Genomic DNA, 24425 nt, shown 5'->3' with positions numbered 1-24425 from the left:
GAGTGCAGTGGCGCAATCTCGGCTCACTGCAACCTCCGCCTCCCGGGTTCAAGCGTTTCTCCTGCTTCATCCTCCTGAGTAGCTGGGACTACAGGCGCGTGCCACCAAGTCTGGCTAATTTTTGTATTTTTAGTAGAGACAGGGTTCCGATCTCTTGACCGCGTTATCTGCCTGCCTAGGCCTCCCAAAGTGCTGGAATTACAGGCGTAAGCCACCGCGCCCGGCCACAACCAGTATTTCTTGCAAAGCATAATACAACTTTATGTTGTATTATGTTTTGAATGAAATAAAAATTCACAATTGTCAAAGAACCTTTTTGTCGCATTTCACTTTACAATATTATTAAAGAAATGAGGCAAGGAAGAGATGTTTTATTGGCAATTTCTAATTGATTATGTCTTCCACTCTTTCTAATGAGTTATTTTAACACAGCAACATGATCAAAAAAAGCCCTAGAGATGAGTAGAAATGAATAGTGTTGAGCTTTTCCATCCTTCCTGCTTTGTAATCTCAGTCCAAGTTACTTCATTTTGCAGCAAGACAATTTAACGAAGTCCACTAGTAGTTTGCTGCTTCATGAGGTTCTACTGTCAGCTTTGACTTTTGGTACAGTTAAGAAGCCACAAAGTCCCTGGAGTAGATGTATGAAACTTACCCTTGCTCTGATAATGTCAGGCTTGAGGATTTAAACCAGTTTCCCTGTTTCCTTGCCCTTTGTGTTAATATACTCGGTTTGCCTCCAATCAAGTTTTTTTTTTCCTTTTTAAAATCCTCCTTCCCTTAGTGGGAATAGATGTTTAAAATTCAGTGTTCTTGCTTGATAACTTGTGATATATATAAAAAAATTCAATGTTCATTAAAAAGCTAGCAAACTTTGGCTCAAAGAAAATGTTGCATTTATAGCTAGTCAGTGAATCTCCTCTGGCCTCAATTTCCCCAGTTCCACAACACATTTCTCTCCTTGGGGTCCTGCAAGGGGTTAATTAATTAAGATTTGTAAAAGGCTTTGAGGAGTAGGGGACAAAGTATTATTAGGGTCTCATGCCCCAAGCCATGGCCCCATCCTTTCATCCCAGCCAGTGGCACAGGCAACCCCATTCTTATGCATGCCAAGCCCCTAATCCCCTCTTGAATGTGGAAGCTTCCAAGGAAAGGACAAGAGGCCTTAACTAGAAACAAAAATCCACTGTAATGAGGTGCTAAGAGGAGTGAACTTTCAAGATTTCATTCCTAACAAACTGGTTGAACAGAAAAAACGTAATGGTTCTTCTGTGACTTCTGAGTCCCAATCCAAGAAAGTGGGAGTTATCGGAAGGGCAAAAACATCTGACAAGGGGATGACAGTTTGAGTACCAATAAGTCTTTATTTATTCATTGTATTTTCCCAGGGAAAGGAAAAGGGAAGAGTCAGCATGTGTTAAAAAATGATTAGAAAATGGGAAAGGAAGTACCCAGTACAGCAAAATCAACCATCAAATAAACACACCCCAGTGATGGGGTCACCAAAGCCCAAAGGGGCTCAGTCTCCTGCAGTTCAGGAATGAGGGAAAAGGATCAGGAAAAAAACAGACAGGTACAGGCTTTCCTACCCTCCCTCCCCATAAATTCAAGATTTTACACAAAGCTTTGGTTTCTAGCAGTAAACATGGAGTTACATTCGTTCGTCTCCTATTAAACAATCTTGTGGCCACTTTGACATAAGTTTCTAGCACCTGCATAAAAGTTCCTGAATGACTTGGATATACATTCATATTCCCTTTCTTGGCCTCCTGACCCCACTTTCTACATGGAAGGCCCCCAATTGCAACTCTTTACTTTAGGATTAGAAATTAAAATTAAGTAGGTTTGATCCATCCAAAATACAGTAGTGTGGTTTTTTTTGTTTTGTTTTGTTTTTTTGTTTTTTTTTTTGAGACAGAGTCTTGCTCTGTAACCAGGCTGGAGTGCAGTGGTGCGATCTCAGCTCACTGCAACCTCTGCCTCCTGGGTTCAAGCGATTCCCCTGCCTCAGCCTCCTGAATAGCTAGGACTACAGGTATGCGCCACCACACCCGGCTAATTTTTTTGTATTTTAGTAGAGACGGGGTTTCACCGTGTTGGCCAGGATGGTTTTGAACTCCTGACCTTGTGATCCACCCCCCTCAGCCTTCCAAAGTGCTGGGATTACAGGCGTGAGCCACCGCGCCCGGGCTACAGCAGTGTCTTAAGTGTTTGGCATGAATACATCAAGAAATGGTCGGCCCAGCATGGTGGTTCATGCCTGTAATCCCAGCACTTTGGGAAGCCAAGGTGGGCAGATCACCTGAGGTCAGGAGTTCCAGACTAGCCTGGACAACATGGTGAAACCCCATCTCTACTAAAAATACAAAAATTAGCTGTGCGTGGCGGGTGCCTGAAATCCCAGCTACTCAGGAGGCTGAGGCAGGAGAATCACCAGAACTCAAGAGGCAGAGGCTACAGTGAGCCGATCATGCCACTGCACTCCAGCCTGGGCGACAGAGTGAGACTCCATCTTAAAAAAAAAAAAAAGAAGAAAGAAATGGTAATAGTCTTGACTTAGGAGGTTGGGAACAAGGGATGGAGGGTTTTCCTAGCTTCAGGATTTTTGCATACATCGTTTAAGAGTTGTGGAGACACTCCAAGCATTAAATGTGTATGTGTGTGGGTGTGTAAGTTTTCTTTTGGGGGTGAACAGAAAAGAGGGCAGGGTAGAAGACAAGTTTTTAGGATGGAAGATCTGGTCTAATAGGTAATAAGGGAAGGGGAATACAAAAGAAAGGATGGTTCAAGATCCCCACTTTAAGAAGAGGGCCCCCCAAACTAATGTTTCAGATCTTTTTGCCTGGTGCAGAACCTTCTGTCAAAGATGCTTTGGCTGTTTTTCTCTCAATACAAAAAGAAGTTTGTAAACAAAACCCCCAAAGAACATGGAGAAAGACCAATACATTATATTTACACAAACTAGGCCACCTAGCAACCAACTTAGTGAAGTCCTACAAAGCCCAGACAAATACAGTAACTTGGGGGGCAGCATTTAGGGGAGACAAGAACCCAGGATCAGACACATACCACCCAATGCGTTCTATTGCATTTGTCCCGTTTCAACACAGTGAGGTAGGTTTGCGGTGATCTCACAGCATGTAAACGAAACCCCCTTTTTCTCCTTTAGCTACCATGACACTATTAATCACTACTGCAGCAGGGCAGGACACAGGCCCCAGGCACCACAAAGCCCTCGCTTATGTGTCTTCCTGGAACCCGAGAATTTTGAAAGGTTAAGGATCTTACCTTACTTCATACATCTATCCCTCGACAGCACAGGATTAAGTACAGGGATATTGGTCTTTAAACTTATCCTTAGCAACTCTAGTTTTACAAACACACACACACCCTGTGGTACATGGTAGGCCTAACCTAATCTGGTGAAGAATGGATCTGGAGATGTAAAGCACATCCTGTGCCCTAGGATTAGACAACCCTCACCTAATCTTGGCTTGCTGTCTGGGCTTTTCACCTGGCCCAGCCTCTCCTAGCCTCTGTGTACCACCATTTCCTGTTTAGACTAATTCCCAATCTTCCAGTAGAAGGCAATCAAGTCACAGGGCAACCCAGTTAAAACCTAGTCTCCCATAAAACATTTTCAAGGCAGAGGGGGTTTCAAGAGGACACTATGGCAGAAAAGCCAGCTCTTATTGGCAAAAATGAGGTAGTTCAATAGGCTGTGCACTCCAAATAGTTGCTCTCCACGGTGGCAAAAACAACAAAAAGTATTCCTGCTGTGCAGACCTGGAGCTGCTGCCGGCTATCCCTGAGATTGCTCATGTACCTGAGAACACAGTGCAGGAAATGAGGGCCTTAGATTAAAATATACAAAAATACAAAACCAGAATATTTATATTAAGGAAAAAAAAGTTAAAATGCACAAGATACGTCATTCGCACACAGCTAGTGCAGTTGGCATCCTGGAGAAAGTGGGACCCAAGGTGCAGTATCCAAGGGAGCAAATAAATAAAATCACATTGGCCCAGAATGGGCGACGGGGAGCATAGAGCAGCAGGTCTGCAGCTGTTCCCCCAAACACCCTTTTTGCCATCATCATCATTACCCATTGCTTGGGACAGTTGCCAGCACCCTATCCCAAAAGTGGGTATGAGGTTACAAGATGTGAAAAAAAACACTGCTTACTCCTGAGAGATTCCCTTCCACAGAATGTAGTGGCTTGGCTCCATGAATCTGGTCTTATACCTAATCATTTCACTCTGGCATGGGAATTATTATATATCCTTCTTTAAAAGGAAAACAACTTCCCTATCCAGGCCACTTTCAAAAGCTGGAAATTCTGGGGATGGAGACTCAAAGTATGCAGGTTGTAGGGTGATTCTCCCATCCTGGTTGCCCCCAGAACCCTCACTTGCATTTGGACAGAGCATGGTTGGAGTTCCTTTGACTCACCCTTTCCCCCCACCTAGAGGGAAGAAAGGGTGATGGTGTGAACCCAAGCCTGAGATACATGGCAGTGCCAACTAGCCCCAATGCACCCTATTCCCACTTTCTCCACTCTGCCTGCTCCTCGAAATTTCCTGATAGCAAAAGAATAGCCCCCACCCGTTGTAGCTCAATTCTGCGCCTCTGGGAGCAGGGCAGGGCTGTGGATTTCTTCTTCTTCCTCCCGAAAGTAGGTTGGCTTTCCCTGTGCACTAGGGCCCTGCTGGGCCTTCAGCGGACATGAGGCTACCATATGGCTGATGCTCTGGCAGAAGTGGCACTTCTTGGGCTGGGGTGGCAGCTTGCATTCCTTGGCATGATGGTCTAGACCTCCACAGTTGTAGCACCTAGTACAAAGCAAGATGGTAAAAGTAAGAGAAAGGAGCAAGAAGAGGCCAGATGCCTCCCACGAATGAGGACACCCGGGCTCTGGTACAGGTTTGTCACTTACTTCCTTTCCCAGAGACCAAACTTCCCACTTACAAAAGGAGGACTATTACTAAATGATCTCTAAGTCCTTTCCACATCTAACTGTCTAGGTGATCTCTTCAGATTCATGTCAACTTGAAAATACCAAGATACCAGAAATAGAAGTTACTGACCCCAACTAGGAACTGCAACATGGGGAATAGGAGAGATTCTTCCATACCCTTAATATAGGAGAAATTAAACAAGCCAAATTATAGTATCTGTTCAGAGCTAAGGGGCTCTAAGCCCAAGCAAGATTAAGGAAACCAGCCATTTGCAGACCTGGTAAAGCAGCAACAGATACAGATAATACTGTCTTGTCCCATCATTTGCAAATCTATGATCTCCTTTCATTCTAAAACCATCCCAGGATGTTAGTATCACTGCCTCACTTAACAGCTGAGGCTAGAGACCACAGAGCAAACTTAACTTGTCCCAAGTAGAAGCACTAAGTCACCGCCAGTGGCCTCCTCACCTACTGCCCTTGCCCACACCTATTGCAGGCGCTCAGCCTTCCAGATGCTGCCAGGGACCACAGGCTTCCCTTTGTCTTTTGCAGTGTGACCCCAAAAGTGACAGGATTGGGAGACTGGGGGATGCCCTTAGCAACATATATAAGCTGCCTTCCAATCCATACCTGTCTCCTTTTGATCTGCGCTTCTGCATGTTCTTCCCTTTTGGCCGCCTCTCACTCCCAATACAGAATACTCCACCAGGTCCGGTGACACGGATGGATTCCAGACCCTTGGCTGACTTCTTAAAGGTGAACTCCACTGCCTCACCCTCCTTCAAGCTCCGGAACCCCTCCATGTGCAGCTTACTCTGGTGAAGGGAAATGCGGTAAATTTTAACATTAGTTTCCATTATTACACCAAAAGACAAGGAACACTTATTCCTGTAGGGTAGGAATCAAATGTGATGGTACTCCTATTTTACTGGTAAGGAAACTGACTCAAAGAGTCACTACGATTAAGAACAACAAAGTCTACCAGTACATTAACAAAAATCGTAATTATATAAGCAGATGTCATGACATTTTTGTAGCTATTCAGGTTTAAAGTTCTTAATAAAATAGAACAGAGGGCCGGGTACGGTGGCTCACACCTATAATCCTAGCACTTTGAGAGGCTGAGGCGGGCAGATCACCTGAGGTCAGGAGTTCGAGACCAGCTTGGCCAACATGGTGAAACTCTGTCTCTACTGAAAATAAAAAAAATTAGCCAGGCATGGTGGCGGGCACCTGTAATCCCAGCTACTTGGGAGACTGAGGCAGGAGAATTGCTTGAACCCAGGAAGCAGAGGTTGCAGTGAGCCGAGATCACACTATTGCACTCCAGCCTGAGCGACAGAGTGAGACTTTGTCTCAAAAACAAACCAACCAACCAACAACAACAAAAAAAAACAGAAAAATTTCTAAATATAAGCATTTGGAAGAAATCAACAAATATAAAATTACGAAATTTAAAGTGTCACACTATAGAGGTTGCAGTGAGCCAAGATGGCGCCTTTGCACTCTAGCCTGGGCAACACAGCAAGACTTCGTCTCAAAAATAAATAAATAAATAAAATAAATTAAAAATAGCTGGGCATGGTGGCTCAGCTGCACACGGTGGCTTACGCCTGTAACCCCAGCACTTTGGGAGGCTGAAGCAGGTGGATCACGAGGTCCGGAGTTCGAGACCAGCCTGGCCAAGACGGTGAAACCCTGTCTGTACTAAAAATACAAAAATTAGCCAGGTGTGGTGGCGGGCGCCTGTAATCCCAGCTACGTGGGCGGCTGGGGCAGGAGAATTGCTTGAACCCCAGAGGCAGAGGTTGCAGTGAGCCATCACGCCACTGTACTCTAGCCTGGTTGACAGAGCAAGACTCCATCTCAAAGAAATAAATAAATAAAATAAAAATAAAGTGTCATGCTATAAAGCACTGAAATATTCATTTTTCACATAATGCATCACTAGCATTTATACCATCATCAAAAGACCAAATAAGTAGAATACTGGAAAAAATACAAAATCAAGTGGTATTTTTATAATCAAAGCAATATTATATGCCTTATTAAAAAAAAAAAAAAAAGGCCGGGCGCAGTGCCTCATACCTGTAATCCCAGCACTTTGGGAGGCCAAGGCGGGGGGATCACAAGGTCAGGAGAGAGAGACCACCCTGGCTAACACGGTGAAACCCCGTCTATACTAAAAATACAAAAAATTAGCCGGGGGCGGTGGCGGGCGCCTATAGTCCCAGCTACTCCGGAGGCTGAGGCAGGAGAATGGCATGAACCTGGGAGGCAGAGCTTGCAGTGAGCCGAGATCGCACCACTGTACTCCAGCCTGGGTGACAGAGCAAGACTCCGTCGCAAAACAAACAAACAAACAAAAAAACAAACTCAAGATGCTCAATGATTTAAGAGTAATACTAATGGGCCGTGCGCAATGGCTCATGCCTGTAATCCCAGCACTTTGGGAAACCGAGGCAGGCATTATCACCTGAGGTCAGAAGTTTGAGACCAGCCTGACCAACATGGAGAAACCCTGTTTCTACTACTAAAAATACAAAATTAGCCGGGCGTGGTGGTGGGCGCCTATAATCCCAGCTACTTGGGAGGCTGAGGTAGGAGAATCTCTTGAACCCGGGAGGCGGAGCTTGTGGTGAGCCAAGATTGCGCCATTCCATTCTAGCTGGGCAACAAGAACAAAAAAAAAAAAAAAAAAAAAAAAAAAAAAGAAAGAAAAAGAAAAAAAAAGGAAATCATAATAATGGCTGCAAAACATGTTAAAAAAAACAAACAAACAGAATAGGCCAGGCACAGTGGCTCATGCCTGTCTGTAATCCCGGTACTTTGGGGAGGCTAAGGTGGGCAGATCACATGAATCCAGGAGTTCAACACCAGCCTGGCCCAGGTGACGAAATGCCATTTCTACAAAAAATACAAAAATTAGCTGGGCATGGTGCGCAGACCTGTAATCTCAGCTACTCGAGAGGCTGAGGCAATTGTTTGAAGCCGGGAGGCAGAGGCTGCAGAGATGGCACCACTGTACTCCAGCCTGGGTGATGGAGCGAGACTCTGTCTGGCTCACCCCTGTAATCCCAGCAGAGGTGGGAGCATCGCTTGAGCCCATGAGGCGGAGGTTGTAGTGAGCCAAGATTATGCCACTGCATTCCAGCCTGGGCGACAGAGTAAGACCCTGTCTCAGAAACAAACAAAAACACCGAAACCCTCAGAATACATTTAACAAGGTAAAAAGCCTATATGAAGAAAAAACTCAAATATATTAAAGGAAAAAATGCAAAAACATACCATGATCTTGGATTGGAAGATTCAGTGATTCTAAAGGCTATGGGAAAATATAAATTGCCAAGAATACCAGATATTACAATTTAAATTGGATATAATCAGCAGTGTAGCAACTACAAAGGGAAAAACAGCAAGTTTACAGTGGAGAAAACTGGCAGATAATACTCTAGTCAAGTTCTTTGAGTTTAGCTTTGCCTACAATGGGACACACATATCTTCTAATATGATGCACTAAGGACTTACGACTTTAAAAATGCACATCCTGAACCTAACCTTGAGGGAACATCAGACAAACCCAAACTGAGGGACATTCCTATAAAACAGGACTTCAAAAATGTCAAGGTCATAAACAGACAAAGCCTGAAGAACTGAACAGTTCAATGCAATCCAAGATTCCAGATTGGATCTTGAAACAGGAAAAAAAAATAGGACAATTGACAAAATTTGCATATGGTATATAGATAAATGTACCAGTGTTTAATTTCCTGATTATGATTAGTGTACTGAAATGATGTAAGATTGATATTCCCAGCCAGGCACAGTGGCTGATGCCTGTAATCCCCAGCACTTAGGGAGGCCAAGATGGGCGGATTGCTTGAGCCCAGGAATTCGACACCAGCTTGGGCAATATGGCAAAAACCCATCTCTAAAAAATAATACAAAAAAATGAGCCAGGCCCATGAGGCTGAGGTGGGAGGATCCCTTGAGCCCAGGAGGTGGAGGTTGCAGTGAGCAGATTGCACAACTGTGCTCCAGGCTGGGTGACAGAGTGAGACCCTGTCTCAAAAAAAAAGATCAATATTCCCATTCTCGGGAAATACGCACTGAAATATTTAGAGATAAAAGTGGTTATTGTCTCCAACTTATGGTTTAAAAAAAAAAACAAAAACTATCTGTACCAAGATAGAGAATGATAAAGCAAATGGGGCAAAATGTTAAGAGTCAATGAATCTGGGCAGAGGTTATGTGCGAGTGTTGGGTATTGTTCTTGCAGTCCTTTTAAAGTTTGAAATTATATCAAAATGTTACCGAAAGACAGTATAACCCAAGCAGATGGATCAGAGGATTAAAATGGAAAATCACAGAGATCTGAGAATATATGGAGAAATCAAAATGTAAGGAAAATAATTCAATAAACACTGCTATAAAAATTAATAATCCATTTGGAAAGGAAGTCATATTCCTACACTTTGTATGATACATATGCAAAATACATTTCAGAGGATTTAAACACCTCATTGTTAAGAAAACTACTGAAAAGTTAAGACAGATAATCAGACTGGTAAAACTACAAAAATATACCATAAATCACTAAGAAAAAAGAATTACACTACATAATATAAGTAGATATCAGTAGGAAGTCTTAGCACGACACATATACTCAGTATCTCATTGTTGCTTTAAAAAAATTGGAAATAACCTACCGGTTTATTTGAGGGGGAATGGTTGAATAAATATGGTACATCTATAAGAACGAATACCACACAGCCATTAAAAACAATGTAAAGTCTTTGGTTTGTTCACAGCCACATTTTGGTACCTGAAATAATGCCTAGCACATTTTTGAATGAATTAATGAAACAGAAGGCAAATTTTTAATCATTCAGCTGAGAAAGATTACCAAATAATATTGTTAAAAGAAAAAACAAAAAGCAAGATTTAGAACAATATGTATGGAATAATCCTATTAGAATACTGCATGTTTGTACCAAAATTTAAGGACACTGATATTTATAAAGCGGTTAGCAAACAGCCAGCAGCCATCAAGAAAAAAAAAAAAAAAAAAAGTAGGGCCGGGCGCGGTGGCTCACGCCTGTAATCCCAGCACTTTGGGAGGCCGAGGCGGGCGGATCACAAGGTCAGGAGATCGAGACCATCCTGGCTAACACGGTGAAACCCCGTCTCTACTAAAAATACAAAAAATTGCCAGGCGAGGTGGCAGGCGCCTGTAGTCCCAGCTACGCGGGAGGCTGAGGCAGGAGAATGGCGTGAACCCCGGGGGGCGGAGCCTGCAGTGAGCCGAGATCGCGCCACTGCACTCCAGCCTGGGTGAAAGAGCGAGACTCCGTCTCAAAAAAAAAAAAAAAAAAAAAAAAAGAAAAAAAAAAAGTAGTTATTCATACAGCTAGTTCTGTATCAAAGCCAGGGTCAGATGAACCCAGAGTTCCTGATTTAAAGCTCAGAGCTCATTCTATCATGCCACTTACTGCACCACCAACTTGACATTAGTGAAGGTGACAGCATCTCAGACCCTACCCAGAATAGACTTCATTACAGCTTCATCTATTATAGTAAAACAACAGTGTCAAATATGTCAACAAGGAGTAGTCGTCATAGAAAATGGAGAAGCAAAAGGGATTACTGTGCACTTACCTAGTCCTGGCTCAAGGGAACATGAGTAAGTAGCATTTGTATTTTATGCTGGTGGCTGGGGGGTAATATTCCAAATTGGAACTTAGATGAAACATGCTCTTCATCAAAATGGGAACCACAGATTCCTCATCACTTAATTTTTTTTTTTTTTTTTTGAGAAAGTCTTGCTCTGTCGCCCAGGCTGAAGTGCAGTGACATGATCTCAGCTCACCGCAACCTCCGCCTCCTGGGTTTAAGCGATTCTTCTGCCTCAGCCTCCCGAGTAGCTAGGATTACAGGCACACGCCACCACACTCGGCTAATTCTTGTATTTCTAGTAGAGACAGGGTTTCACCTTATTGGCCAGGCTGGTCTCAAACTCCTGACCTTATGATCCACCCACCTCAGCCTCCCAAAGTGCTGGGATTACACACCGTGCCCGGCCAAATTTTTGTTTTAAGATGGTATTGCGGCCCGGGTGCAGTATCTCTCCCACTATTGCACAGTAACCACCCTGAGTTTAAAGTTAGATTTGTAAGGTCGGGCATGGTGGCTCACAACTGTAATCCCAGCAATTTGGGTGGCTGAGGCAGGTGGATCCTGAGCTTGAGGCTCAGGAGTTGGAGACCAGCCTGGGCAACATGGCGAAACCCTGTTCTCTACAAAATAATACAAAAATTAGCTCAGCATGGTGGCATGTGCCTGTGGTACCAGCTACTTGGGAGGCTGAGGTAGAAGGATCGCTTGAATCTGGGAGGCAGAGGTTGCAGTGAGCTGAGATCGCGCCACTGCACTCCTGCCTGGGTGGCAGAGCAAGAACCCATCGCAAAAAATAAAAATTATATTAGATTTGACATTTTTTATTGAGTGGGTTGGGACAAGATATACAATTAGTGGGTGAGTTGGCAGGTCCTAGAGGAGCCAGACCAAGAGCCTTCTGGACCCAGGCAGTTCCAGCTTCATTCGCTTGCCCAGCTTGTCTTAGGCTGGGACACTCCTAGTTCTAGCTGTGATTCAGCAGGTAAATGATTAAGAACAAGGGTTGATTGAGTCTGATGGCCTGTTCCCTCCTTTCTTTAATCATCTATAAAATGGAGTAAATACTAATTTCATGGTAGTGCTGTGAGGTTTTATGCATGAAAAGTAGTTAGCCCTTCGCCTGCCACACATAAATCCTCAGGGAGTGGCAATTATCAACCTCTTCACACTGGATGGCGCAGGTTAACAGAGAGAACCAAGTGCCAAGCATCTGGTTTTATCCTAACTAGCTATAGAAACTCAGAAGAATATCCCCTCTCTAAGCCCCAGTTTACTGGAGAGTAACACCTTCCTCTATGGACACCTCATAGGTTTATTTTAAGAGGATCATATAAATGGGGACATGCAACAAGAAATTGACTAGTCCTCTCGGGTCACTCACTGCATCACTGGAGGATCTGAGGTCTAAGACTTTTACAGAGTAACCCCCCACCTCTGCAGGCACCTTAATGTAACCGGCTGGCCAAGATTAAAACTGGTGGTCTCCAGGGGTGGCTCCCTGCCCTCCTCCCCCGCCCCTTTCTAAAACACATAGTTTGAATTCCTCTCTTATCAGATAGGTAATCAGCGTGCAGCCCCACAGAGCCAGCCTCCCAGGGCCTGCATCTGAAAAGCGCCTGAAATTCTTGTACCACCCCCATTCCACCCCCAACCACACACAAAGCAGGGCCCTGCCCCTTTCCCCATCCCCTCCAAAAAGAAAAGACCTTAGGGGGAGGGGCATGGCCTGAGCTCCCCCAGTAGAGCCCAGCCCCAGGAAACAAAGAGTTGACACTGGCTGGTTCTGGTGGTCAGATTCCTGGAGTTCCAAGGAGCAGATCCCTCTTGCATCCCCCTCTCCCTCCTCCCCACATTCAACAGTTTCTTCCTTCCTCTCTATGTTGGGGTTATGGTCACGGTGAGAGAACTAGATATAAAAAATCCTTCCTTCCCCAGGCAGTCTTGCCAAAGTCACCATCAGCAGCCATCTTCCCTTCTCTGGCTTGCGCACTGCCCACTTCATGGATAGAACCAAACAGGACCCCCTCCCCTTGGGTCTCTTCAATCCAATCCTGAATTATTGATTCAGATAAATTATTTTAAAGGGGAGGGGGAGAGGAGGCATGACTCACATGATCCTTTCCCAATTTCTTCAAGTTAGGACTGGGGAGCCTACATGGGCCTACTGTGTTGGGGAATGTGGCATCAGACAATAGAAAGCATTTCTTTTTCTTTTTTTGATGGCAGGGAAGGAATCTCTCCAGTTAAAGTACTTAGGCCTTCTGATCCCTTCTTAATACCTCAGTAATTGCCTGCCTTACCCTATCCAACCCACACCAAGTACCTCATCCCAGGTTCAACGTATGCCTTTACAAGCTTAGAGACAGAACGAGCCTTAGGGGTCACTTAGGAAATGTGGAGTTAAAAACAAACAAAACATTATAAAAGAAAAAAGTATGAACAAAAAAATGGAAAAAAAAAACAAAAGGCACGTAAGTGTCCTTCTTTCTACATAAGTGGCAACAGAATTTCAGGGTACTTGCTACAATTGTGCAGACTAAAGCTGGGGTTCTTGGCTCTTCTGCAAGAGGCTGTTCCAGCTCTTCTTCCAGGGCCATTACAGCCCTGGAAGACTCCATAGTGCAGGTCTCTACCTCAATTCTAGGTTCCTAGCTTGCACAAGCATTTGTTGAATGTCTAAGTACTATGCAAAATAACTGTTACTAATTGATGCTTACTGTAGGCTAAGTGGCATTCTAACCATTTTACGTGTTGTAACTCATTTAACCCTCGTATCAAACTGGTGCAGTGGGGTGTTATGAAGACCCTCATTTTACAGCTTGAGGACATGGAGGCAGAGGGGTTAATAAGCACCTTGGTTAAAGTCGTAGTAAGAGGCAAGAGCTGAGCTGAGTGCAGCTGGCCTAACTCTCACCAGTGCAGTTCAATATGATGCAAGTCACATATATAATTGAAAACTTTCTAGTAGCTACGTTTAAAAAAGCCGATGAAAGTAATTTTAATGACAGTCCTGTGGTGTCACATCCCTATCTTAGCTTCACTCCTGGAGGTAAGATTTGATAAGGGAGAACCAACCGGTTCTCCCAGAAGCAGTTATTCGATGGTGTGTATGTCAAGGAGGGTGGTGAAAGGGGTGTCTGGAACGGAAGGCTGCAGGCAGCCAATCCCTCTGATCCCCTCTGCTCAGCCACAGCCAGGCCCTGTAGCTCTTGCCCGGAGTTCCCCACCAGATGGCGCTGCTCAGCCTGTCTGCCCAAAGGTAAGCCCGAGGGCGCCTGTACCAGGAGGTACTGAGTAGCCAGCTACCTGGTCTGAGCTGTGAACTCAAGTGTTCAGGTAGATTTATCTCCACAGCTCCTAAGGGCAGTCATCTTGTCCTCCCCGTCCCACCCTGCCCCCACCCAACTACCTGCTTGATCAGGGATAAGAAATGAAAGGTTCCTAGACTTTTAGGCCAGAAACTCAGTTCTTATATTCTACTGCTTAGAAAAGCCAAGTCCTGTCTAAATTAAATAACTCCACGCTGGGCCAGTTATGGTGGCTCACGCCTGTAAACCCAGCACTTTGGGAGTCCGAGGCAGGCGGATCACCACGAGGTCAGGAGTTCCAGACCAGCCTGGCTAAGATGGTGAAACCCCGTCTCTACTAAAAATACAAAAAATTAGCCAGGCATGGTGGCAGGTGCCTGTAATCCCAGCTACTCGGGTGGCTGAGGCAGAAGAATGGCGTGAACCCGGGAGGTGGAGGTTGCAGTGAGCTAAGATGGCGCCACTGTACTCCACCCTGGGCAACAGAGAGAGATTCCGTCTCAAAAAACAAAACAAAACAAAACAAAAAAACCTCAACGCTGAGATCATGTTAAATAAGTCTGTATCAACTGTGTATTCTCCCCCAACTCCTTTGACCTCCCACTCTGACTATGTGGCCAGTGGTTGCTATTCATGCCTGCAGGAAGACAGGAGGCGTAGTTTTACCTAGGGCAGTTACTCCAAAAAACAAGAATTCCAGTAGAGTGTGATTAGCAATGTTCAAAAAACTAAATGGCCCTGGTAAATGTTACTGAAAACCACTTGTAAGGCAGGCAGCAGTGTCAACGACCACAGGGTAGAAACTTCCCATATTTGAAGCTTTGTTCAGGATGGTGTCACAGCCTTTACTTTACACTGTTGCCGGGCATCGTGGCTTATGCCTGTAATCCCAGCACTTTGGGAGTCCCAGGCATGTGGATCACTTGAGGTCAGGAGTTTGAGACCAGCCTGGACAACATGGCGAAACCCCTTCTCAACTAAAAATACTAAAATTAGCTGGGCATGGTGGTGTACATCTGTAATCCCAGCTACTTGGGAGGCTGAGGCAGGAGAATTGCTTGAACCCAAAAGTCTGAAGTTGCAGTGAGCTGAGTTTGTGCCACTGCACTCCAGCCTGGGCGACAGAGCAAGACTCTATCTCTAAAAATAAAAATAAAAAAAAAAGACATTGTCTAGAAGCATGTCTCAGAAAGAAGAGGACCCCAGAAGATTCCACAATGTCTTCATGAACCTTCCTACCTCTCTACCAACTTTCTGAAAAATCAAGTCAATTTATTTTATTTATTTATTTTATTTTATTTATTTATTTATTTATTTTTTTTTTTGAGACGGAGTCTTGCTCTGTCGCCCAGGCTGGAGTGCAGTGGCGCAATCTCAGCTCACTGCAAGCTCCGCCTCCCGGGTTCACGCCATTCTCCTGCCTCAGCCTCTCCGAGTAGCTGGGACTACAGGCGCCCGCCACCACGCCCGGCTATTTTTTGTATTTTTAGTAGAGACGGGGTTTCACTGTGGTCTCGATCTCCTGACCTCGTGATCCGCCCGCCTCGGCCTCCCAAAGTGCTGGGATTACAAGCGTGAGCCACCGCGCCCGGCCAAGTCAATTTATTTTTAAGCTGCCTTTTCTTATTAAGACAGAAGTAACTCATGGATGGCCACTAAATCCGTGGCTTCCACTCTATCGACAAAGACAAGAGGAACCTCTTTGGGCTCAGAGTTGTGATCTACCAATATTCACTCCACAAACTTTCATAGTGCTATATTGTGCCCAGGCCATATTCTATGTTGTGCCCAGCCCAGAAAGCGAGCAGCTACAGTTGACACCCCTCAGTATCTCTAGTCTTTTTCTGTGAACAAAGATCTCTGCCAACATGGACCCCAGACTGCTAAGTGTACTTCTGATTCACCAAGGTCCTCAAGATGCCCCTTTTCTTATTCATTCCTCAGCCCACCAAGTGCATACTAGAAAATTAAGTAGGCAGCCAAGTTCCTCCCTTCAAAGAGCTTAGGGGTTACATAGAGAAGGGTATAAGACCAGTACGTCAATAACTAGACATGAGGTGAGTAATCAGAGGTGCAGTGTTACAAACCAGAAGGAAAGATTCTGTATATTTCCCCACCCGCCCCCGCAACCCTGCCACCAAACCCAGCAGTCCTAACCTAGACCCTGAATAAGGTTGCTCTTACCACCTCTTCACTCACGGCTTTCAGAAAAAGCAGGCCACGTGGCTTCAGGGCAATGTCAGCAGTTGTCTAGGTATTGAAAACCTTTTCTCCTAACCCAACTTGGTCCCTCGGGCAAATCTGGGCTTTTCTTTTGACTCCAAGTCTTCCAATGTAGTATTTTAGCCAGAAAGCCAATTTAAACATATTTGAGATTGAAACATATCTGGGTCCTGAGGAGCTATGGGAAAGCAGGGAACTTTCCTTATTTCCAAATTTCTATAAATCTTGAGAGTTTGCAAACTGAGCCACAGGAAACATGAGTTAAGCCAAAATGCTGAAAATGGCCCAAAATGAGGATTTTTGAATTCTTGATGAATCTCAGGAAAATAGTTGACAGTTTAGCTTTCTTGCTCCAGCTTTCCTGTATAACTGTGTTTCTCAAGCAGGGATGAGATTTTGACTCCAAGGGGACGTTTGACAATGCATGGAGATGTTTTTGGTTGTCACACCTGACATGCAACTGGCTTCTAGCGAGTAGAGACCAGGAACACTGCTGTACATCCTATAATACACAGGACAGACTCCCCAGAACAAATTATCCTGCTCAAAACATGTCAATACTGCTGAAGTCGAGAAACTCTAATTTAAGGGCTTGCTATCTATTTCCCTAACTCTAGAGACAGGCAGATTTCTAGATCTAAAGATATGTACCTAAGGAAAAGAGTTGTTACAGAAATCTCTTTGCTTTGTGTTTTGTTGTTGTGTTGCTTAGTTTTTCGCTAGGGGGTGGGCTTCTCCCCCCACTCATCTACTCTTGAAGAGGATATTACAGCATTTGGGAGAGAGCATAAGAACATTAGTTAACAGGGCACTGGGATCCTAATAACCCCAACTTTGGAAGGGAAAAGAAAATGTTTTTAAATTGCCTTTCCCCCTTCCTCTACTTGCAAAGGGGCTCCCTGACCCCCTCCTTCTGGTAGATGCTATCTTAGGACAATTACCTTCTCACCAGCCCACCCCAACCCCAGGGTGCCCAACCCCAGCAGCCAAAGAATGGGAAGTTTTGTTAAAGATTTCTTACTCTCCGCTTCGGGAACACTTTCCTCCTCTCCCAGTAAACAATTTATCGTGTGTTTACTAAATTCCTTTACCATTAGATTTCCAGAGAGTCATTTCTAATTTCACAAATGCAGAAGGGTGGTGGCTCACGCCTGTAATCCCAGCACTTTGGGAGGCCAAGGCGGGCGGATCATCTGAGGTCAGGAGTTCGAGACCAGCCTGACCAACATGCAGAAACCCCGTCTTTACTAAAAATACAAAAAATTAGCCGAGCGTGGTGGCACATGCCTGTAATCCCAGCTACTCAGGAGGCTGAGGCAGGAGAATCACTTGAACCTGGGAGGCGGAGGTTGCAGTGAGTGGAGATCACGCCATTGCACTCCAGCCTGGCCAACAAGAGCCAAACGCCATCTCCAAAAAAAAAAAAAACAAGTGCAAAGACTGGAATCACTAATCTAACTTACGGTTAAGGTGGGGTTGGAGGACCCCTAACCCAAGCCCTCCCAGCATGCTACCATTATCAGACCTACCAGGTAAAGGCTCAGGGAATTTCCACCCATCATTGTGCTTTATGAGTAGAATGGGAAGAGCTGGGGATTAGAGAGACAAATTCTTAATTCTCTTCCAGCTCAGCTCCCTCTTGACAACTTACTCAACTATAGGTTCCTGGATGTTCCAAGAGCCTAAAATCCAGAGCATTTCCAAGCCAGTACATCTGACCCAGCACAGTGTAACTCAATGCCTGCTCTATGCCACCCAATAGTTTCCCAATTGCTCTAGATCCTAAGGTGAAGCCTGCTGAGGCCCAAGTCCCCATTTGCGCAAACAAACAAAAAAACAAAAAAGCACCTTCCTTGGGGTATGTATATCACCAAGGAACCCAGAAGATGAGGGGATACATTCCCCTCAGCCCCTCCCTATCTGGCAGCCTTTGGATGGGAGATGAGAAGACATCGGGTCTGACTCTTTTATTCCAGCCTCCCAAAGTTGGGGGAGCTGTCCATTCCCCAGACCAGGAAAGATTTTAATCTCTTTGTGATCAGATAAATGGGAGAGTAGGGGAGGCTTGCTGCCCTGCTGAGGAGGGCCATTCAAAACTGGTTCCTGTAATAAAGTGATTTAATAGATCTAAAGAGGCCAATTCCCTTCTTTCTCCCACAATTACTTCCTGTGGGTTATCATTCACATATGTAAATGAGACAGAGAAGGGAGAAAAGCCACCAGTGGGAAACTAGCTGTCTAATGGGGGGTTGGGGGAATAAGGGTGCTGCAAGGGGGCAGCTCAGTATCCTGCTGCAGGTCCTCTTGGCAGATGTTCAAGTAGCCCACTGACCCCATGGCCCCAACAGTAAGTGGTGGCTCCCCATCTCCTTGCATCTATTTCCCTTGTTTGTTCCTCACTGAAGGCTGTGCTCGAAGACGTCCCTGCGGCCTCCAACTAGTCCACCCAGCATCTCCCTTCCCTACCCCTCCCCCAAAGAATGCCATCCCTTCAGGCTCCAACCCTTAATCCTCACATCCTCCTTTCCCCTCCCCCACACCTCCTAAAGCCAACCTCCCTTAAGTAACCCCTCCCTGCCCGGCCTGGGTGTCAACCTACATGATCTGGGATTAGCAATTTCTTCTTTCCAGATCCAGCCCCAAACCTCCAAAGATGGAAGGGCCACAAGCAGCAAGCAACTTCCTTTCCATGGTCTTTATGGGTAGCTGGTGGCCCAGGACCACCGGAATGCCTCTAGGATATTCAGGAAGGGGAAGCCTGGGAGGAGGGAGACCTGAAGTCTCTGGCTCCTTGTTTGAGGCCAGGAATGTTAAGACAGCAATCAATGGCTGTCTGGGGCCATAAATGCCAAGTGGAGAATAGGACCAGAGGCCAGCCTCCCTCCACCCCCTGCCCTGTGACACTGAATTTCACCCCCTACTGTGCTGTCCTGCTTTAACTGAGAACTTGGGGTTGTGACCTACCGACTTCCCTCCCAGCCTGGCCCAGGAATGTAAGGAAGGCCTGGGCTCCTTGGCTTTTCCTTCCTCACGGGAACTGGACAGCAAAGACCCCAGTCCCGAGCTTTCAAGCCCCCACAGGGATCCTTCAGGGATTTGCCAAACCCAGTTTTTAGTGACCAGCCAGGTGAGGTCTGCATTAAAAAGGGGATGAGGCTGACTTCTTGGCTTTACGCCTCTTGGGTCCAGTAGCCAGTTGCCCTCACTCTCTCCCGCCTTCTGAGCTCCATTCAGACGTTGGAGGCGCTGGGCGCCTGTCTCAGGCCCGGCATGTGCTTCCCTGGCCGGCCTGCTCGCCCTCCCCCCACCGGCAGGCACAATACAACCTTAGTTTCTGCCACATGGGGTCACCTCCCTGCCCCCTGCCCCTTCCCAGGGGAAAGAGGTAATATACACGTGGTAAGCCGGAGGGGTTCCCGGAAGGGGGCGGAGGTGCTGATAATTGGTGTTGCCTCCCACTACTCCCCCCGAGATAGTTAACAGGGACTCAGAATTGGGGTGCCGAAGCAAAGACAGGGACGCATAATGAGGGCTCCCGATGGCCCTCAATTCAACTGCGAGCCCGGAGCCCACCCGTTGATATGCGCGCCTAGACGCCCTTCCCTGGGCAAAGTTACCGGAATCAGTCTCACCTGGTGCACAAAGACGTCCACTGGGGGGTCGAGCGCGACCCCGGCGCGGGCGGTCATGGACAGGAAGCCGAACCCCATGCGCACGTTGAACCACTTACAGATGCCCGCACCGTGCAGCAGCTGAGGCTCGTCCGCCTCCCGGGCCGCGTCCTCCGGCGCCTCCTCGGGCGCCTCTTCTGCCGCCTTGGCGCAGCCACCTGGAGAGAGGGAGGGCCGGGCACTCAGCTGGGGGGCACCGAATCGGAGGGCCGTCTCGGGCCCCAGGCAGAGAGACCCGAGTGTCCAGCCCCACAAGTGGACAGCCAGGAGGGTGCAGCTACCAAGCAACAGAAGAGAAGAAACCTATCCCGGTCGCCTCCCGCGCTCCCCTAGCATACACTGGGACGGTAGTGCCCCGAAAAGTTTTGCTCCTCTTCCCACAACGCGTTTCCCGGAGACTCACGGCGGAACAAGCCTCTCCCCTCCATCCACCCGCGTAGTCTGGCGCGCACGCCACTGGGACACCAAGGTTCCTTGTCCCAGATACGGCCCTATGAAGCAGGAGGCCGCACCGTCTTGGGGTCCTTTGGGCAGCCTAGGAGTCAGTTCCCCACCTCCCTTCTACGTGGCTCCTGGCCGCCCCTGCATCCTGAAGTGTCCCCGCTAAGTCCCGAGCTCGAACCTGAAAACTGCTGGTTGGACACAGAGCCCATGGTCGTCGGCTGAGCCCGTGGACCCGGGCCCCTGGTCGGGCGGCTGCTGGCCCCGGAGAAGTCCGAAGGCAAAGGGGAGGTTCGGAGAAGAAGCTGCTACATCTTCCCCCGCACAATAGCGGTGGGAGGGCCCACGGCTTTTCAAAGGCTCCCAAATTCTAAAAGACAATGACCCAACCCCCCGCGGGCAGCCCCCTCCCCTCCCCTCCCTCTCCTTTCCCCTCCCTTTCCCTCCGGCTCCAGCTCCGGCCCTCCCCCACTGCTCCGGTCTCTGACACCTCTGGGGTGTCCCTTCTCAGAACCTTGAGGTTTGACACCCCCTCCCCACATACACATCTGGAGATGGGGCTGTCTGCCCTAGAAGACTTGAGTACCCCGGAATTTGGGATCCTGCACTTTGGACTCAGTAGGGGTCCCCAAAGCAGATACAGGTGGGGGACCTGGTGGGGGGGTAGTTTTAAAACCACGTGACTGCACACACACACACACACACACACACACACACACCACCCCCACCCCCAGCGCAGATAATTATACATTCCAGAGAGTTGGGGGAGGGAGGTGTGAGCCTGGCGGCGCTGGCCAATCAGAAACACAAACCACCTGTCAAGGGAGAAATGAATGGGCCCTCCCCCTCCCCCAGCTCTTGAGCGCCCCTCCCCCTCTCTTCCCCCTCAGGCCTCTGAGCTGACCCGGCTGCTTGGCGCTGACCTGCTCTCACCCCCCACCCCCGTGTGCTTAGATAGACCTGGAGTTCTGGACACTAGGAAGCCCGGGATGGGGGAGCAGGGGAGAGGCTGGGGACACACAGGGCTGATCTGTCCTGACCAAAGCGCTGCCTTCCAAAGTCTGTCTGCCTCTGACTACATTTGAATGTCTGCCTCCCAGAGTTTCTGACTCGGAGTTTTTCTGGGCCTCCCCCAGTTAGAAAAGAGAAAGTGCTCTTAATTGATTCGTTGTAAAGAATTCTTCCTTCTTTCCTCCCTCCAAACCTGTGTGTCTAAAGTTAGCCCCAGGTAAGCTCCCTGGAGAGCAAGAGGAACCCAAAGAGTCTTGAAGCTGTTTCTCCGCCAGCTGCCTTCTCGTCCTACCCCCACCCCATCCCCATCCACTGCTGAGAGAGGGACTGGGTGGGCTGGTGGGTAGAGGTACTTCCTCTCTACACACTCTTAGATTCCCAAGCCCTCCTTGTTTCAGAGTAACCGCCCTAAAATGCACTCCCATTCCCATAGTGGGGTTGGTGGAGGAACAGGGCTGGGGGGCCTACTCATTTGAAGAGGTAACCTCCCCTTCTAGGAGATAAAGACGGCTGGCTAGTGGGGGTGGCTACTGCCCTGGTCGGAGATGGACAATGGCCTGGGGCTCAGTGCACGGTCCTGGCCCTGCCCCTTCACTTCCGGTGCTCAGTTCAAACTGGACAATGCCAGCTCCGGCCAGTTCCCCTCCCCCACCACTACAACCCATTTAAAGGGACAGAGCCTGCTTTCGGGGGCATCCGCTTGCTCTGAATTCAATCTTCTCCACTGAGTGTGCAGAAGCTTTTGGAATTCTCACGCTGTGGCTGTGTGTGTGTGTGTGTGTGTGTTTGCACGCGCGGATGTGGGCATATGTATATTTCAGAGAGACCGGGTAAGTGGGGGTAGGGAAGGGGAAGATGGGGAAGAAAGCAAGAGACTGCAGAAATTATTTCCCTTTCTCTTCTACGGGGTGCTCTCCAAGAAACGAAAACTTGAGCGTAAGGAATGGGAGGTGGGACTTCGTGGGGTAAAAAGGACAACTGTGGCCCTTTGCTGCTCCGCCTAAAAAATACATATCGTTAACAAATATTATTAGCAGTGCCCCACTCCCAACCGAGGACTCTAATTTAGAATTTTCAAGAGTTCTCCTAGCACATCAGCCAAAGCCATTTTTATTTACTTAATCCTCCCCTCCCAAAAGTCTTATCTCCCGCTGTTAGTAGCGCCCTTAAAATATATTCGCTCCCTGTACCTCTGTTCCTAAGACTCAGGAACAAGTGGCTGAGGTCTGGCTGAAGAAAAGGGAGGGAAAGGGGAGTTGAACGTTCTGGCTTCGCTTGGTGGGTTCTCAAGTGATGCGAATTCGGTTCCCCGGGAATGCGCGGCCTGCTTCTCTGTCCAGGGTCCTGAGGGCTCCAGTAGCTCTGTCCACGGTGCTGAATTGAGTCACGCTGTCTTGGTTCCCAGCTCACAGTTTTGAGAATACCTTCTTGAGTTCCCACCTCAAGTCTTTCCCAGAAAACCTGATTTTCCTCAATGCCGGTTCCCGCTCTGGTAACACTGACACATTTCAGATGAATGAAAATACTTTTTTTTTTTTTTTTTTTTGAGACAGAGTCTCGCTCTGTCGCCCAGGCTGGAGTGCAGTGGCAGGATATCCGCTCACAGCAATTTCCGCCTCCTGAGTTCCAGCAATTCTCGTGCCTCAGCCTCCCGAGTAGCTGGGATTACAGGCACGTGCTACCACGCCCGTCCAATTTTTGTATTTTTATAGAGACGGGGTTTTACCATGTTGGCCAGGCTGGTCTTGAACTCCTGACCTCAAGTGATCCGCCCACCTCAGCCTCCCAAAGTGCTGGGATTATAGGCGTGACTCACCGCACCCGGCCTAAGAGATTTTTTTTGAATGCTAAAGAGATGGCACTTTCGACGGGGCGTGGTGGCTCACGCCTGTAATCCCAGCATTTTGGGGGGTCAAGGTGGGAGGATTGCTTGAGGCCAGGAGTTCAAGACCAGCCTAGGCAACATGACGAAACCCCATCTCTAAAAAAAATACAAAAATTAACCAGATGTGGTAGCGCATGCCAGCTACTTGAGAGGCTGAGGTGGGAGGATCGCTTGAGCCTAGGAGGCCGAGGTTGCAGTGAGGAGATAGTGACATTGCACTCCAGCGTGGATGACAGGATGACAGACTCACCCAGGCCTTGTCTCAGAGAGAGAGAGAGAGAGATTTCCAGTAGTATATGAGTTTGTGAGAGTGATGCAGGTATCTGAAACTCCTCTTCAGAAAAATTGAAAAAATACTTCCCATAATATGGCTGTAAAGGGTTAGGAAAGAAGAGATAATATTTTTTGAGTCAAAGAAGACCAAAGTAGAAGAAAAACTAATCTCTGTTTTTAAATTATTTTCTTTATTTTATTTTATTTTATTTATTTTTATTTTTTGAGATAGAGTCTCACTCTACTGCCCAGGCTGGAGTGCAGTGGTGCGATCTTGGCTCACTGCAACCTCTGCCTCCCAGGTTCAAGTGATTCTCCTGCCTCAGCCTCCTGAGTAGCTAGCATTACAGGTGCCCACCACCATGCCTGGCTAATTTTTGTATTTTTAGTAGAGACAGGGTTTTACCATGTTGGCCAGGCTGATATCGAACTCCTGACCTCAGGTGATCCACCCACCTCAGCCTCCCAAAGTGTTGTGATTACAGGTGTGAGTCACCGCTCCCGGCCTACTTTCTTAATTATTACCACTTTTTATAGGAGTACAAGGCGTTAGAGTCAGATTACTCACGTTCAAATGTCAGCTCTACTATTTACAGCTCTTCCTTAACCTCTATATTCCTCTGTTTCTTCCTCTGTCCTATGAGAATAATGAGAATACTGAGGTCTCAGAGATATTGTGAGGATGGGCCGGGCTAGGTGGTTCACACTTGTAATCCCAGCACTTTGGGAGGCCGAGGCGGGCGGATCACAAGGTCAGGAGATCGAGACCACGGTGAAACCCCGTCTCTACTAAAAAAAATACAAAAAATTAGCCGGGCATGGTGGCGGGCGCCTGTAGTCCCAGCTACTCGGAGAGGCTGAGGCAGGAGAATGGTGTGAACCTGGGAGGCGGAGCTTGCAGTGAGCCGAGATTGCGCCACTGCCCTCCAGCCTGGGTGACAGAGTGAGACTCTGTCTCAAAAAAAAAAAAAAAAAAA

The 24425-nt window shown here is 47.3% G+C and overlaps 1 protein-coding gene across 2 annotated transcripts; it reads right to left on the bottom strand.

Annotated features, from left to right (window-relative positions):
- Positions 1-1338: 1338 nt before the first annotated feature.
- LIN28A (lin-28 homolog A) lies at positions 1339-20566 on the bottom strand. 2 transcript variants are annotated; one of them, XM_058444562.1, is made up of 5 exons: positions 20461-20491; positions 19800-19996; positions 5591-5775; positions 4606-4832; positions 3739-3826 (listed from the first exon to the last, which is right to left on the bottom strand). In XM_058444562.1, the coding sequence occupies exons 1-4, from the start codon at positions 20489-20491 to the stop codon at positions 4616-4618; spliced, it is 630 nt and encodes a 209-aa protein (XP_058300545.1). In that variant the 3' UTR covers positions 3739-3826; positions 4606-4615. The 2 variants fall into 2 exon arrangements, with proteins under 2 accessions (XP_032615303.1, XP_058300545.1); XM_032759412.2 differs by having other exon boundaries at positions 1339-4832; positions 20461-20566.
- Positions 20567-24425: the final 3859 nt, after the last annotated feature.

The sequence above is a fragment of the Hylobates moloch genome, unplaced genomic scaffold, assembly GCF_009828535.3.
Source record: "Hylobates moloch isolate HMO894 unplaced genomic scaffold, HMol_V3 SCAFFOLD_9, whole genome shotgun sequence".
NCBI lineage: Eukaryota > Metazoa > Chordata > Mammalia > Primates > Hylobatidae > Hylobates > Hylobates moloch.
Note: the sequence above shows the minus strand (reverse complement) of the source record. Positions and strands in the feature narration are given on the sequence as shown.